This window comes from Arvicola amphibius, chromosome 12 (assembly GCF_903992535.2).
Source record: "Arvicola amphibius chromosome 12, mArvAmp1.2, whole genome shotgun sequence".
Classification (NCBI taxonomy): Eukaryota; Metazoa; Chordata; class Mammalia; order Rodentia; family Cricetidae; genus Arvicola; species Arvicola amphibius.
The window spans coordinates 22,391,138-22,408,771 of record NC_052058.2 but is presented as its reverse complement, the minus strand read 5'-3'; the positions used below and the strand labels follow the sequence as shown (position 1 = coordinate 22,408,771).

Below are 17,634 nucleotides of genomic sequence, written 5' to 3'. Positions count from 1 at the left end.
CCATGCCCAGATGATTAGCCAGCCCTAGGCAAGTGGGGCAGTTTCACTCCCTTGACCAGAAATTAGTTCAGGAATGGACACTGTGTTGGGGTGAATTATGGTCCTCTCAATTTTATGTGACAATCCCAGTCCACCATCTCAGAAAGTGATTATGTTTAGATATAGGGTTTTTAATAAGGTAAGTGAAAGGTATGTATTGATCCAGTGTTCCTGGTATGTGTGTGCATAAATAAACTTTTCACATATGTATATTACAGGTATTTTTTATTTATTCTCTGTAAATATGTGTAAACACACATGGGTGTATGTATGTAGGTTTGTATGTCCCATGGCACACCTGTGCAAGTCAGAGGACAACTTGTGTGAATCAGTTCTCCACTTCCAACATAAGAATTATGGGGATTGAACTTAGGTTGTCAAGCTTGGTGGCAAGTGTTTTAATATGCTAAGCTGTCGGGGTTCAGCCTCTGTGGGGTTCACATGTTTCAGAATAAGGGTGTGTGGATTAGAAATTTTAGGCAGAAGGAACAGAGATACGAAAGAAAAAGACAGAGGCACAGAATAGAATTGGGAGGGCAATCCAGTGAATACTGAACCCACCCATGTTTATTTCTTATGATCTTTAAATACCCCAGTCCAATCCTTCAATCTTTCTGGATTTATTATTTCATCATGTGGTATAATCACTTGTTAAAATCTAGGCCATTTTAAGATTAAAATTTCTACTAGCCATAGCTGAAAAATCCAGATAAGAACAAAACGAGAGTCAAAGACAGTAGGGGTTGGGTGAGGTGGAATGAAGAACAGATACCAGAGGAAGTAGGAGGCAGAATCATTGGGACACAGTGACTAGATGCTGGTGGTTAGGGGGTGATAGCCTCCAAATAGCCCAGAGTTTCTTAGATTCTTAGGTCTAATTAGTAATTATCGGCTATTCTATGACTTATGTTCCAGTAAGGATAAGATGTATAATGACACTAAATATCACCGAACACATCTAGTAATCAACTTTTTCTTTTTTTTCTTTTTTGCCTTTCAAGATAGGGTTTCTCTGTGTAATAGTCCTGACTGCCCTGGAACTCACTTTGTAGACCAGACTGGCCTTGAACTCTCAGAGATCTGCCTGCCTCTGCCTCCTGAAGGATGGGACTAAAGGTGTGTGCCACACTGCCTGGCGGGAATTGATTTTTAAAAATACTAAAGGGTATATTTTCTTTGTGTGTATATGCAATTTTTTTGAGTCAAGGTCTCATGTATTCCAGACTAGCCTCAAACTCCTCTTTCTTTCTTTCTTTCTTTCTTTCTTTCTTTCTTTCTTTCTTTCTTTCTTTCTTTCTTTCTTCCCTCTCTTCCTCCTTCCCTCCCTCCCTCCCCCCCTTTCTTTCTTTTTTTTAAGACAGCATTTCTCTGTGTAGCCCTGGTGTCCTGGAATTTTTTCCTTAGACTAGTCTGGCCTATAACCTATAACCTATAACCTATAACCTATAACCTATAACCACCACTTTACTAACCCAGAGATCCACTTCCCTTTGCCTTCCCAGTGCTGGGATTAAAAGTGTGTGCCACCACACTGACCCTTTTTTGTATCTTTAAAATTACTTTTTGGGGGCTGGAGAGATGGCTCAGTGGTTAAGAGCACTGCCTGCACTTGCAAAGGTCCTGAGTTCAATTCCCAGCAACAACATGGTGGCTCACAACCATCTGTAATAAGATCTGGTGCCCTCTTCTGGCCTGCAAGCATATATGCAGGCAGAATACTGTATAAATAAATAAATAAATAAATAAATAAATAAATCTTAAAATTACTTTTTGGAATTTTCATACAGTATACTTTGATATATTTGTCCCCTCTCCCAAACTTTCCCATATCCTCCCCAATTCCTTACTCACCCAACTTCATGCTCTTTCTCTTTCTTACCAAACACAACACGAAACAAAATCCTCCTAACAATAAAACAACAACAACAGCAACAAAAGCAGAGCTGGATATGATCTAAAAACCTCCTCCTTGAGGATTAGCTTTCATGGACCTGGAAGGCATCATGCAAACTTCCAAAGGAGGGAAGCAATCAACAGTTCTACTCACCTATGATGCCTGTGAACCACAACAATTACTAGTTTGGTTCAATAACCCTAAAGCAGTGATAGTGGCGCATATATCTTGGCAGTAACCAACAGCTCTCTAATGGAACTAAGACCTGCTCAACAAGAGGGAAGTCATGCCTGGTACTGGAAACCTAACCAACCACCCAGGGCTAGAGAATTCATGGATCTTGGCAGAGAACCTACAACCACCCCTGTACTAAAGCAGCACAACCTAAATATTAGATAAAATATTAGACTTCCTTCTAAATATTTGTCCTTATATTCACAGATCAATGTAGTTCTCATTCCTTGTCAAGAACACTTCTCTTTGCAACAGACGGAGATCACTGCAGAAGACCACAATCAGTCAAAATGCATGGTTGTAGAGTCCAGTCCCAACTGACACATCACCCACACAACTCCTGCAGCTAATAAGGCTCAGTGTTCATTGTGGAAAGGGGGTGGAAATATTACAAGAGTCAAAAGAGAGAGTTAGAGAGATGGTTTAGTGGTTGAGAGCACTGGCTGCTCTTCCATAGGATCCTGGTTCAATTCCCAGCACCCACATAGCAGCTCACAACTCTCTGTAACTTTAGTTCCAGAGGTTATGACATTTTCTTCTGAATTCTGCAGGCACTGCATGCACATGCCACACAACCATACATAGAAACAAAACAGTCATACACATAAAAAAGAGTCAAGGGAACACGGAGATTGCTGTGAGACTGTCTTCTAGAAGCATCAGAAGCTACATCCATGAGGTCTTACCAACATGGCTGCCTAAGCAGAACCCCAACAAGGAGGACACCAATATTCATGCTACTGTAGAGGGAGAAAGCTCAGGAGGCCTCAGCCCTAGACAGAGGACTAGAGGCAACTAAGAACAGCAGAGCTGGAGAAACAGTCTTCTCTATGGAAGAGAACACCAATTGGCTATGTAATACCAAATGATCAGTCCTGAAAACATGTAAATACAAGCAATGTTATACAGATTGAACCAGCAGTAATTATGTATTTGGGGATATATGTGTGCACACGTATGTAACAGCAACTAAAGAAAAAGAGCCCGGCACTGGTGGTGCACACCTTTAATCCCAGCACTCAGGAGGCAGAGGCAGGCGGCCTTCTATGAGTTTGAGGCCCAGTCTGGCCTACAAAGCAAGTTCCAGGACAATGTCTCTGTTTAACAGAGAAACCTGTCTTGAAAGAAAAGGAAAAAGAGACCCTGAATTTGAAATAGAGAGAGAGAGAGAGAGAGAGAGAGAGAGAGAGAGAGAGAGAGAGACTGGGTGGAGTGCACAGGATGGTTCTGAGGGAGGAAAAATAAAACCCAACTCAAACGAAAAGATGAAGATTACCGAATTGTGACAAAATAAGTACACACAAAGCCATGGAGTCGGTTTTGTGCAGAAGGCTGTGCTGGAGTGTGGCTGATGTCAGAGTCACTCCGTCCAGAGGGTACCCATGCCAACCTCTCCTGACGTGTGTTGATTGCAAATAGCTTGTTGGCTGGCAGTGAGATTTATTTAACTTTGTCCACTTCTGTTTGCCTATGTTGGGATTTTCCCCCGCTCAAGACAGGGTTTCTCTGCATAGCCCTGGCTGTCCTGGAGCTCACTGTGTAGATCAGGCTGGCCTTCCACTCACAGAGATCTGAGATCCACTGAACTCTGCCTCCTGAATGCTGGGATTAAAGGTGTGGCCACCACCGTGTGGCCAATTAATTTTGTATGCCATTAAGCTTATTTAAGCAAAATATTTGTACTTATTCTGAAATTATTCTCTTACAAGGTTGTTATTTACATCCCCCCTCCTCTTTTCCTAGCCAGCATTTATGGCACAGACCTAAAATTCCAGCGCTTGGCAGGAAGCGGCAGGAGGATCTGGAGTCCAGGGTAATTTTCAGCCATATGTGAGTCTGAATCAGGTTGGGCTAATGAGACCTTGTCTCAAAAATCACCACCACCACCACCACCACTGACGCTGCTGGCAAAATTTCCCTTTCTTATGAATGATGATTGTGGTAGATGTTAGAATTTTTTTAAGAAAAATATGAATTTACAGGAAAGATGCGGACTGAAAAAACAAACCCAACATCACTTTTCTGAGTCTGAGAATGATACTAGTAAACCACATTTAGTATTTGTCCCTGAGAGCCTGCTAATCTCAGAATTACCCTACAGTAAGCAGATGCTATACCTACACTGGGCAGCCTGCCAGAAGGTGAGCTTATGCCCCACTGGGCTTTCCCCATAAAAGGACCAGAACCTCACACGTGCAGAAGCCTCAGAAGAGAAAGCTCTGTGTCTTTACTCGGCAACTCTTAGCTCCCACCAGGTAAAGAGGGAAGGTGGTTGCTTCTGGAGCAGCGGGGGAAAGGATTTTTGCTGTTAGGGCCAGACGTGTTGAGCTAAATAAAGGGAAGGGGCCTTTGAGTAACTGAAGGACTAGATAGGAGCTGAGACTGGGGTAAGGGGGAAAAGATGGTCTGGATAGAGCGTAACCATCATCTTGTCCGTCTCTAGATGACCATGACCCAACTCGGCTTCCTGCTGTTTATCATCGTGGCCACCAGAGGGTGCACTGCCGGTGAGTCTTGATACAGGAACAGAGCTGTAGGTCTCCTTTACCTTTAAAGGAAATCAGCGCTAGACTAGGTTGCTGCCGGGACCTAGGTCTCTGAGGGCCAGAGATCGTGCTTCTTTTGTTGTTGTTGTTTTTTGTTTTTCGAAACAGGGTCTCTCTGTGTATCCCTGGCTGTCCTGGAACTTGCTCTGTAGACCAAGCTGGCCTCAAACTGAGAGATCTACCTGCTTCTGCCTCCTAAGTGCTGGGATTAAAGACGTGTGTGACCACAGCTCCATTGTTCATGTCTTTTTTTTTTTTTTTTAAATAACCCTTTGAAATGAAATATAATTGTATTTTTTTCCCATTCCTTTTTTCCTTCCAACCTTTCCCAATTATCTCCCACCCCCACTCTCTACCAAAGTAAAGGCCTCTTTTCCTTTAATGGTGGATTCCTGAACATGTAAATACAACCTAGTCCACCCCCCATAGAGATGCTGCCTGTGAGTTGTAGGCTGGGGGCTGATTGCCTCCTGAAGGAATTTGGTGTGTGGCAGTGAGATTGTTGAGACAGGTCCTGGTCCAGATCCTGTGCTTGTGTGTAGCTCCGGGGGTGGGGGGGACTTCTGCAAGAGCTGTGTGTCCCATCCTAGTCACTCCCCGTACTTAGGATCTTTGCTTTAGAGTTTCAATGCCAAGGGCATGTTCTGGTCTGGTTCGTGACCAGAGAATGTTTTCTTCAGTTCTGCTGTCTGTAAGAACTCAATGGTATTGTAAGTGTGTAATTCCTCTCACTGCTTTTTTTAGTATCTTGAAGGAAAAGGGCTAGTCCCTATATGCCATCTTACATGATCTCCACATGGTAGTTTTTGTCAGACTGATATGAGGCAGTAGGGAACTGTGGCTCAGACACAGTAAACACAATCCAAAAATACTTGACTTGCACCCATGGAGCTACTTACACCTGAGCAGCTCTGATCCTAATATTCTCATTTGTTTCCACTCTCTAGGTTCTCAGAGGACTTGGCAGAGTCGAGGCCAATTTGCAAGGCTTTTTATTCCATGCTCTCTTGGTCAACCCTCTGCCCTGTCGACCTCACTTCCCATGCTTCAGGCACATTAGGCTCCCTGCATTTCTCCTATCTGCAAAGCTGGGCTTCACTTTATTCTTTGTTTTCAGGACTTTGGACACAAAGTTCTCCACACCTTCAGATCTCTTGTCTTTCTTCCTAGTTACAAATCTTGTTGATTCTCAGAGGGAGGCTTTGAGAAGTCATGGAATGAGTTTAGGATGAATGACAGGGGAGGCTGGGTGTCCCATGAGAGTGAAACTCGGCATCTTCTCTAGTTAAAGAGAACCTGGACGCCAACAGCCAAGCCAATCCTGTGTCTTCCCCTCTGTTCAGAAGCTGCAAGGAAATCAAGCAAAATATCACTGGGGCACAAGGTGAGTGATGAACATTTAAAGAGCACACTGTGATCCTAACACTTGAGAGCTTACGGCAGAGGATTGAAATCTCCAAGCCAACCTGGGGAGACCCGGTCTCAGAAATGCAAACACATAACCCAGCTAGGAAATCAGGCTTTTGTCCCATCAAACAGCTTTTCTTTTTTTGTTATAGAAAATGTGATAAAATGTACATCGTGGATAAAAATATCCACTTAACCAAGTTTGAGGGTTTTCAGAGTCAAGAATACCTTTCACAATGGAATGAATCACCACTATCCATCTCCAGAAAGCTTTCATTCATTAAACAGAAATTCTGTAGCCACCAAGTAACAAATTCCTGTATTTCCTGTGAGCTGCTGTTTTGTTTCTTACTTCTATGAATCCGACAATTTTTGTTACCTTATCTGAGAAATGTCTTATTTCATCAGCATGCTTCACGGCTCACATGTGTTGTAGAAGAGTTAATTTTAAAAAATATTTAGCATTATTATGATGATGATGTAGATGTACATGCCTTTGTGTGGGAATGTGTATATGTATGCTCAGGTACATGCAGATTCCAGAAGGGACCCTTTAGTCCTCTGGAGCTGGAGTGACAGGCACTTGTACATTGCCAAGTGTGAGTGTTGGGAACCTGACTCAAGTCCTAGAACAGTTCTTGCTCTTAACCTTGGAGCCGTTTCTCCAGCCCACTTCACTCTTTTTGATCTATGGGATATATAGAAATATGCACAATATATATTCTGCATACCAGACAACACAGTATATTGCTTATTCCTTTTTATGCAGAGAAACACTTGGCTTGTTTCTGCCATCCAGGTCTTGTGACCAGAGCTGTCACAAATATGAATGTCCATATCTGAGTCTCTGCTCCCAGTTCTTTGGTTATCTACCAAGTGGAGTTGCCAAGTCCTTTGATAATACTATGGTTAAGTTTAGGAGAAAAATCCCTGTCAGTTTGGGTAGTTCCATGTCCTGCCTCAGTCACAGAAGCATGGCGTTCTGAACTCAGGCACAATCCCAGGGACACCTGTGGTAGGACACTCAGGGTATGAGGTATTGTTTGTAGTTCCTAGAGCCATTCTGTTTCTAGAGCAGAGATGGACAATGAGCCTGCACACAGGACTGTGGACTGGTTCTCTCTACAGATGGCCTCTATTTCCTCCGCACGAAGAATGGTGTCATCTACCAGACCTTCTGTGACATGACCACTGCTGGTGGTGGGTGGACCCTGGTGGCCAGTGTGCACGAGAACAACATGGGTGGGAAGTGCACGGTGGGCGATCGCTGGTCCAGTCAGCAAGGCAACAGAGCAGACTACCCAGAGGGGGATGGCAACTGGGCCAACTACAACACCTTTGGGACTGCAGAGGGGGCCACAAGTGATGACTACAAGGTAGGTACACTCTGTAGCCACTTGGGACAGTGTGAGGATGCAAGTGTAGCTCAAGGATGCCATGGAGACGGTGGGAAGGTTGTCCTTCAACACGGGCAAAGAAGTGAAAAGTGCTTACCTTGAATCTCAGCATCCTTCCAAGTAGGGTTTTCAGTAAGTAGGTGATGGTGATGGGACCATTGTCCTTGGAAATAACGACATTTGAATATGGCTGACCCTCTGTCCACCTGGAGCTCAGAGATACCAGCTGTGCAAGACACTGTGCATGAGGGTCTTCTGCTTAGTGAAATCTTCTGTCTGGTCAGGCTCAGTGTTGGTTGCTTTCCAGAACCCTGGCTACTTCGACATCCAGGCTGGGAACCTGGGGATCTGGCATGTGCCCAACAATAGCCCCCTGGAAAATTGGAGAAACAGCTCCTTGCTGAGGTACCGCACCTTCACTGGCTTCCTGCCATACATGGGCCATAATTTGTTTGGCCTGTACCAGGTACTGGAGACTACTGGGTGAGGCTGTTTTTCATGGGTGTGGAGAGAGAGGCAGGTGTTTGAGATTGGGGGGGTTGTACTCAGTGTTTCCCTAATATTAAGTGTAATGAGCCAAGTGAGACAAGGGATAGGGGTATGTGGAAAAGAGAATAGATGAGAGGAGAGGAAGGAAGAGGAGAGGAGAGAAGAGAGAGAGGTCCAAGGTATCGGAGAGATAGACAAAGGAAAGGATTCTTTTTTTATGTGACTAGTTTGGGAAAAATCTTATTTACTGGATACATGTAGGGCAGTGTTTTTGTGAGTACTTATGCTGCCATTTTTACCAGGGACTTTTTTTTTCTTGTAGATGTACCCTGTGAAATATGGAGTAGGGAAGTGTTGGAATGACAATGGTCCATCGTTACCTGTGCTCTATGACTTTGGTGATGCTCAGAAGACAGCCTCTTATTACTCTCCCAATGGCCAGAGTGAGTCTCTAATGCACCTCTGAACCCTGTGCAGGACACGTGATAAACTCAGTTATGATAAGTAATAGTCATTTACCATCCACCAAAGCCTGCTTCTCTTCTGTGATTATTTGTGTTTCACTTCACTCAGTTGATTGCTCTTGGGCTCTCAACTATCACTAACCCATTTTACAGATGAGAGAAATGGAGCACTCAAGGTCCAGGAACTTGCCTGAGATCATAGGGTATGAACAAAAGGGTTAGCATTTGTACTGGGGATACATGGTTCCAGAATCTACTCTTAGCAATCCCATTATCAGTCAGAAGTTTCTTGGGAATAAACCAGGTCCATGTCCAAAAACCAGAACAACAGAAAAAAGGTGGGGTAGAAGAACAAAGAAAATGGAGTTTTATGTCTGATGTGATGGGTGACTATTGTGTTATTTAACATAAATCTAAGGTTGCACATACCCTTCAAAGCGGTTGAATCTGTGCTGTGTAATTTCAAGCTCCTGTTATTTGTTCTTGGCATATAAAAGTTTAAAAATTAAAGGGAAGAAGAAAAGTGTGGTAGGACCAGAGCCAACATACTTGCTAACTGCTGTGATAGTCCATTGGAGGTTGTCAGTGTGATCTTCCTGGGTTACTAAGTTTCTTCATAAAAGCCTTCAGCAGACTCTTGAACTCTGAGATTTGGAAAAGACTCCTGTTAACGACATTTGTGGCTAGGATGTTTTAGCCATTGGTCATGGTAGTGACAGACTACACCCAGTGTTTCTGATGTGTTGAACTAGAATCTGCATCTGACACTGACAATCTCTGCATTGACCTCAAGACAAGTTTTTCTAGAATCTTCTTTGAATGCTCTTTTTCTATTTTTTCTTTTCAGGGGAATTCATTGCAGGATTTATTCAGTTCAGAGTGTTCAATAATGAGAGAGCAGCCAATGCCTTGTGTGCTGGCATGAGGGTCACTGGATGTAATACTGAAATTGTGAGTCCTTTCAAATATATTTAAAAAAATTTAAATTATGTCTCTACCCCTGTCCTTGTGAGTAGGTTGTGTATGTGAGTACAGATACTCTGGGAAGCCAGAAGAGGGTGTTAGATTTCCTGGAAATGGAGTTACATATGGTTGTGACATACCTGACATGGATACTTGGGAACTGAACTTGGATCCTTCTGCAAAAGCAGCAAGTGTTCTGAACTGAGTCTTTCTAGGGACCAAGTTGGCCTGTGAATAAGACTGAGGTTTTCAGTGTGTGTTGAGCATGGGAGACTGTCATGGTAGTATGAGCATGTGTGTAGGAGTGTGACCTTTCCTTGTACTTGGCTTGTTCTCAGGGATAAGAACTTATGTCTACATACAAATATCCTCTCTCATTGAAGACCAAAGTCAATGTTACAACTTCTAATGCACTGTTGCTGTTTGCTTAGCTTTTTGGATAAAACACCCAGTTACTTGGATTCAGGGTGACACTTATATTCAGGAAGTCCTGTGAAAACCTTTGGGGGCTGAGACTGTTATAGAGTCACCAGGTATTGTGATTCTCTACTGAGGGTTTAGCTTTGAGAGTGAAATTTGTACAGCTACTTATTGTATAGAAAGATTACCTAGAGGAGTTTTGGACATCTGGTAGACCTCACCCAGGCTTTTCTCCTCCCTATCACAGGCACTTTCTCTGGTTAAAGGTTAGCATGTAGACTGACTGTGAGGTCAGGTACACCCAATTCCACTGCAGCTACCTGATGTTCTTTAAGCCTGGGATCATTAGACATTTCTGTTTATTTGTCTGTTTTTCTAGTTTGTGGCAAAAGGCAGAATGAGGTGGGAATTGCCATGAATAACAGATTCTCTTGGAACCCAGACCTCCTCAAAATAACAGTCTCAGAAAAGGGTCCTCAGCTCCTGACAGGTGACCCTTTTTCCATTTTCATTCCTTGGTCATCAGAGCGTCCATTCTCCTAACAGGATGAGGAAGCTTTGCTGACAAGGAGCCCCCTGATTGAGATGGAGAGAGATGAATATGGAGATAATGAAAGGGAAGGTTTTTTGGTGAAAACCTGCTTTCTAGTCACCTTTCAGTCATGTCTGAAGAATATAAAATGTAATGTTAACGGGTGCCAGTGTGTTACCTGCTTTTTATTTAGCATAGCTCGCTTTGGGTACCTATATTGTAACAGTACAGGAGATATGAAATGTGATGTACTTTGCTAGCACTTAATAGATTAGACATTCACACAAATGTGTAATTGTTATTTGATATGTTTGAAGTATAATTGAAATATAAACTAAGGAGCTTAGGTATGGCTTAGTGGTAAAACAGTTGCCTAACATGCAGAAGGCCCTAGGATTTGGTTCCTAGTGTTGTAAAACAAAAGAAAGAAAAACACAAAACACAACAAACAAAAAATAACTAGGGGCTACAGTAAGCACTGGAAAGTCAGAGTACAGACTGTAGGAAAGGATTTTTGCTTTCGAGACAGGTCTCATATATCTTCATTTGGTTCTAAACTCACTACGTAGGGAGGATGACCTTGAACTTCTGATCCTCTTGCCTTGCCTTTAGCTTTCCAGTGCTAGGACCACAGGCATGTGACACACACCTCGTTTATAGGAAAGGTAGTTTTTGAGTTGAGTCTTGGGAGATGGATAGAAGCTTATGGTGCAGACCAACTTAGGGTGAATGAATAATGTATTCAAGTTTACCAGTGTATCAGTTAGCATGTGCTATGAGGGAAAGCAAGCTGTGTTTTAGTTTTGTTTACAGATGAATGGAGGGTAGAGCCAAGAGCTGATTTAGGAAGTGTTAACAGGAACTGTATCAGGATGAAACTTTTACATCATTCTAGTGAGTTTGTACTGTATGCAAATGATGGGAGCCATCAACACATTTTGAAGGGGAAGACTAACTTTGTCATCTTTGTGTGTTCAGGTGACACTGATAGCACAGTGTCAGGTCTGAGTGGGGGAAGACTAGGCACAAAGAAAGGTGTTTTCCATGGTCCAAATGAAAGCGTGAAGTAGGGCAGTACCCATGTATGGGGCCAATGAATACCGATGATTTAAAATTTAAAACTTGATGAATACAGAGAATGTGAAGAGATGTCTAGGATAACCTTATGGCTTTCACTTGGGTGAGTGAGTGCCATTTTAAACTATTATTAAAATTAAGTTTACTTAACTGATAACATAAACTTTAAAAAAAATATTTATTTATTTATTATGTATACAATATCTGTCTGCATGTATGCCTGAAGGCCAGAAGAGGGCACCGGACCTCATTACAGATGATTGTGAGCCACCATGTGGTTGCTGGGAATTGAACTCAGGACCTTTGGAAGAGCAGACAATGCTCTTAACTGCTGAGCCATCTCTCCAGCCCCCCTGATAACATAAACTTATATATTAACAGGATGTATTGTGATGGTTCAATGCACGGTTAGATCATGCAATGTTTAAGTCAGGTTAAGCCTGTCTGTCTCCTCAAACATGCATTTTCTTATGATGGAAACATTCCAATTGCTTTGCCCTAGGTTTTCAACTCTGCAGCATGCTATCATTGTCTGAAGCCATCTTTCTCCACAACAGCACACTAGTTCTTGTTCCTGTGTAACTGTTATTTTGTGCCTATCCAATCCCTTTACTTCTTTGGTTTTTAAGATGGTGTGGCAAAACATACTCTGCTACTTGGGAAGTTAAGACATGGAAATAGCAAGTTCAAAGTCAGTGAACTGCGTTTATTAAGTCCCAATGTCTGAATGAAGACCAGGTTTGGCGCTAAGGAGGGATTTGCACTCATGCTGCTTCATGTTTTGGTCAGTGATGGATTGTTTACATGACAGTGTACTGCCTAGGGGCATCATAGTGACTCTAGATTGTCTGAGGATACCCTGTGATGTCCGCACCATGGCAGAACAACCAAGGAATTTATCACAATAAATCCCTATTGTTAAGTGGCTCATGGCTGTAATTAACTCTGCTTTTTCATGTGGAGCTTGAAATGCCTGGAGTGATTTGAATGACAGATGGATTTAAGATCTTTAGCTCAAGAAACATCCGGACTGGAGATAGACAGTTTGAATCATCAGTTGGCTAACTGAAGACAGAGAGGTGACACAAGCTACTGGGGACTGGAAAATGTGTCCTCTCTGGGAAGTAGTGCTTAAGGAATTTATAAAGGAAAAATCTAGACAGGGGACCTAAGGACAAAGGTGCAGAGAAGCTGATGAAAAGGTAGGGAGGGACAGTGATGCCACTAAAGCCAATGGAAGGAAGTTTTATGGATCAAACGACGTGATACTGTCAACAGAGAGTCTGAGAGGGACAAAGAGTCCACTGATTTGGGTATTAATGTGTCTCTGGACTCATCGGCTGTATTAGTCAGCCTTTTGCCTCTGTGATTAACACCCAAGAGAAACAGGTTAAAGGGGAAAATCTTATTTAGTTTTGTGCTTTCAGAAATTTTAGCCTGTGGTCAGTTGGCTCCATTGTTGTTAGATCCGTGGTGAGGTAGAAACATTCTACAAGAAAGGCACATCAGAGCAGTGTGGCTTACTGAATGGTGACCGGAAAACCGAGAAACATCATTAAAGGCCAGGGCAAGTCACCTTCAAAAACTTGCTTCTTTGTGGCTGAAAAGATGGAGTAGTGGGTAAAAGTACTTGGGGTGCAAGTCTGGTGACCCTGAGTTCTTATCTCTAGAACCCATACAACAACTGCACACAGGTGTCTGCCATTCCAGTGTGCCCTACAGAGGAATGGGAGACAGAGGCAGGGGACCCTCCAGAACCTCTTAGGTCAGCTAACATGGCTAACACAGTGGTGAAGAGAACCTGTCTCAAACAACGTGGAAAGGCAAGGACCAACATCTGGAGATAATCCTGCAACTTCTACTTTCACATAGGTGCATTTGTGTAATGCAGGTGCACGCGCCACCCCTGAAACACACACTACACTTCCTCTCCCAGTGATCTATTTCCTCTAACCAGACCTCACCCCCATTCCCAGCTTCACCACCTCCCAAGAGTCAGTTCAAAATAGTGACTCTATTAATTAACTGATGAAGGCAGGATCCTTCTATTCAAGCATTCCACAAAGTCCTGTCTCTGAATGTTACTTACACTGGGGACCAGGTCCTCAGTGCATAACATCTCTGGGGAGGACATTTCATATCCAAACCATTTCACCAGCTGACCTCTCCTTGCTATTTTGCCTCTTCCCTTTTTTCAGCACTGCATTGGTGGAGGAGGATTCTTCCCAGAAGGTAACCCTCGGCAGTGTGGAGACTTCTCTGCATTTGATTGGAGTGGATACGGAACTCACACAGCGAGCAGCAATAGCCGTGCGATAACTGAAGCAGCTGTGCTTCTGTTCTACCGTTGAGAACTTTGTGGTGTGGGACCCAGACTTCTTCTCCAATCTGTGGACTCACATGCATGGAGAAAAACCTATCTAGTTATTAGAATGCTAATGGCACAGAAAAGGAGAATAAACCATGTTCATTGCAGGCTTGGTGTCTTCGTGAATCCTTTTTGTGTAGGGGTGGGAGATTTCAAAAGAATTTCTGCTGCCGTGCTTGGTTGTTCTTCAGATATCAGGACCATGATACTGCAATGCTCTTTAAAAAAAATTTATGCTTCTCTCATATATTATATCCTGACAGCAGCCTTCCCCATTTATCTCCTCTCAGTCCCTCCCTTAACCCCCTGTTCCCAAGATCCACTCCTCCTTCATTTCCTGTCAGAAAGTGGCAGGCTTCCCATGGTTATTGACCAAACATAGCATAACAAGTTACAATAAGACTGGGCACATCCCCTCAGAGTGGATGAAGCAACCCAGTAAGAGCAAAATGTTGCAGAATATTCCTTTATACTATGTGAAAATATGTTACTGTGATTGGTTTAATAAAAAGATAAATGACCAATAGTTAGGCAGGAGGTATAGCATGGACTTTTTGACCAAAAGAGCTCTGGGAAGAAGCTGGATGAGGCAACCCAGTAGGAGGAAAAGTGTCCCAGGAGTAGGCAAAAGAGTCAGCGACAACCTCCACTCCCCTGTTAGTAGTCTCACAAGAAGACCAAGCTACATAACTTTAACATACAAGCAGAGTACCTAGGTCAGACCCATGCAGAATCCCCAGTTGTTAGTTCAGTCTCTGTGAGCCCCTCTGAGTCCTGGTTAGTTGATTCTTTGGGTTGTGCTCTTGTGGTGTCCTTTATCCCTCTGGCTCCTGCAATCCCTACTTCCCATCTAGCACAGGATTCCTCAAGCTCCACCTAATGTTTAGCTGTGGGTCTCTGCATCTGCTTCATCAGTTGCTGGATGAAGCCTCTCTGATGATTATTATTTTAGGCTCTAGTCTACAAGTATAGCAGAATATCATTAGGAATCATTCCATTGACTCTTTTACCCAGTCACATTTGGTTATATCCCAGGTCTCTGGGCTATCCAGCCTCTGGTTCTTAACCCTCTAGGCACTGTCAGGCATAGGTTCTCTCTTGTGGTCTGGGTTTCAAGTTGGTCCAGTCATTGGCTGACCATTCCCAAAAGTTCTATACCACCTTTCTCCCAGCACATCTCTTTTTTTTTTTTTTTTTTTTTGGTTTTTTTTTTTGAGACAGGGTTTCCCTGTAGTTTCTAGAGCCTGTCCTGGAACTAGCTCTTGTAGACCAGGCTGGCCTCGAACTCAGAGATCCGCCTGCCTCTGTCTCCCGAGTGCTGGGATTAAAGGCATGCACCACCACTGCCTGGCACACATCTTTTCTTTTTAAATCTATATTTTTTCTACTTTGAGCTTTTAAAATTCCTTAAATCTGAATATTATCTCTTTTCCATATAATTGTCTAATATTTTCTTCATTTCTTTTTTTTATTAAAAAATTTCTGCCTCCTCCCTGCCTCCCATTTATCTCCCCCTCCCCCCTTTACTCCCCCTCCCTCTCTTGTCCGAAGAGCAGTAAGGGTTCCCTGCTCTGTGGGAAGTCCAAGTTCCTCCCCCCTCCATCCAGGTCTAGGAAGGTGAGCATCCAAACAGGCTAGGCCCCCCAAAGCCAGTATGTGTAGTAGGATCCAAATCCAGTGCCATTGTCCTTGGCTTCTCAGCAGCCCTCATTGTCTGCCATGTTCAGGGAGTCCGGTTTTATCCTGTGCTTTTTCAGTCCCAGTCCAGCTTCCAGCACATCTTATAGGCAGGAAGAATTGTAGGTCAAAGGTTTTGTAGCTAGGTTGGTGCCCTAATCCTTCTACTGGATGATTTGCCTGGTTATGGAAGATAACGAGTTCAGGGCTACCATCTTAGAGTTTGAATTGCTGTGAAGACCATGCCCTGTTCTGTTGTGTGATATTTTGTTTGTGTTCTGACAAATAAAGCTTGCCTGGAGATCAGAGGTCAGAGCTAGCCACTGCTTAATCATAGAGGTCTGGAGGTCTGTACAGAGAGGATACAGGAAGTGACAATATGGGGCAGGACAGGAAGGGATAAGGCAGGTTGTACCTTTTTGGTAAGAGGATTCTGAGAGCAGTCACCTCACACTTCACCATCATCTTCACCATCATTGTCAACAGATTTTGTGAGACAATTGGGAATTCTTAAAGGGGGGAAATTAATTAAAAAAGAGATAGAGTTTTTTTCTCATGTTAAAAAACATGGGAGACACTATTACAACAGAGGGAGTTAGTTCTGTATGGTTACAAAATGGATGATTTAAAAATGGAACAATTAAATGAAGGGATACTCAACTGGGATTGATGTAATGTTAATTATCATTTCGATTATTTTTATTTTATTTCTAAAATGTTGGTTTGTATGAGCGCCAAGATACAAGTGTCAGAAAAACTTATTAAAACAGGTCATAAAGATATTCAGATCCAGACAGAGAAATTTAAAGGAGAACCAATCTCAGCATTACATTGTAAGGTTAGTGAGGAACAACGCAAGTTTTCAAACAACCATTTATCCAGTCACCTTACAGAAACTGCCAAATGAGGTTATCCACCCCCAAGGCTATGCAAGAGCTGATTGGAGTCTTGTGGAAATGTTAGATTTAAGGAAGTGATAGTCTCATATGGTATGCATTCACCTTTTGTTAGGCAGATGTTAAACTCATGGTCAACTATTGGCAGAATTATACCTCAAGACTGGAGAAACTTGGGTACAGCAGTATTGGAACCTGGTCTTCAATTGCAGTGGAAAACCTGGTTGAAAGATGAGGCTAGGACAATTGAACAATGAAGTAGGGCTAGAGGTATTGAAATCTCCCAAGACCTACTTCTTGGAGAGGACGATTATGCTGATGTACAGAAAGTCTATATATGATAATCATACCTTGGCTCTATGTTATGCAGCAGCTTTGAATGCTTGGGACAGAATTGAAGAAGGCAGAAAGAGAATTAAGAGAATTGAGTCATTTACTAAAGTTATACAGGGCCCAAAAGAAACTTTCACTGATTTTTTTTTTTTACAAAGACTGACTTTAGCTGTAAATAGAATGACACCAAATTCAGAAGCTATGCAAAGCTGCCTCTCCCAGAGGAAGATGGAAAAGAGAGCGAGATCAGGCCAGAAGCTGAAGATCAGCCTGCCTCAGCAGATAGGTGAGGGAGTGGGTGTGGCTTGTCTCTTAAAGGGACCAGGGACCAAAACCATAACAGTATTTGTCTACTTTCTCTTGTTTAATAAAAAGAAAAAGAAAGAAAAAAGGAGAGTATATAAGGTCACCAAGAGTGGGTTTGAGGTGTCTGTGAGGGTAAGTGGACATTGTGACAACATGGCTTCTCCTTTGGCATGTTCAATTGTGATGGTAAAGACATCCTTGCAGTTTAAGATGACACTTTTGAAATAAATTTCTCTCCTAATGATGACTTGAGCCCTGTCACTCAATGGGAGAATCAGCAGACCTTGCAGGGTTTTATTTGGAGTTGATATCTCTGTTGTAACTTTATTTTGAGTGTTTTTATTTTTAGTTTTTTGTTTTTTTACTAGAAGGAAAAAGATGCTCATTGTAAATGTTAAAGTGTACAAATTGCTTTGTTACAATAAAACCAATGTGTAAACAAAGGACTGGATGCTTTTCTGTCGGAACAGAGGCTCAATATAACCTTCTCCATTTGACCTGAGTAATGACATCATGTCAAACTTTGTCTCCCTAACTTTGTAGTTTTTGAGACGTGATTTTCAGGAAGACCACAGGGCTATGCAGACTGAAT

The 17,634-nt window shown here is 42.7% G+C and overlaps 1 protein-coding gene across 1 annotated transcript; it reads left to right on the top strand.

Annotated features, from left to right (window-relative positions):
• Positions 1–4,601: 4,601 nt before the first annotated feature.
• On the top strand, positions 4,602–13,813 carry LOC119827924 (intelectin-1a-like). The gene is made up of 7 exons (XM_038349875.1): positions 4,602–4,674; positions 5,999–6,097; positions 7,249–7,496; positions 7,825–7,983; positions 8,329–8,449; positions 9,318–9,421; positions 13,661–13,813. The coding sequence occupies exons 1-7, from the start codon at positions 4,611–4,613 to the stop codon at positions 13,811–13,813; spliced, it is 948 nt and encodes a 315-aa protein (XP_038205803.1). The 5' UTR covers positions 4,602–4,610.
• Positions 13,814–17,634: the final 3,821 nt, after the last annotated feature.

Coding starts and splice junctions, on each gene's coding strand:
- LOC119827924 (XM_038349875.1), top strand. CDS start 4,611: ATGACCATGACCCAACTCGGCTTCCTGCTGTTTATCATCGTGGCCACC. Junction 4,675..5,998: donor CACCAGAGGGTGCACTGCCG/GTGAGTCTTGAT, acceptor CATCTTCTCTAG/TTAAAGAGAACCTGGACGCC. Junction 7,984..8,328: donor ATTTGTTTGGCCTGTACCAG/GTACTGGAGACT, acceptor TTTTTCTTGTAG/ATGTACCCTGTGAAATATGG.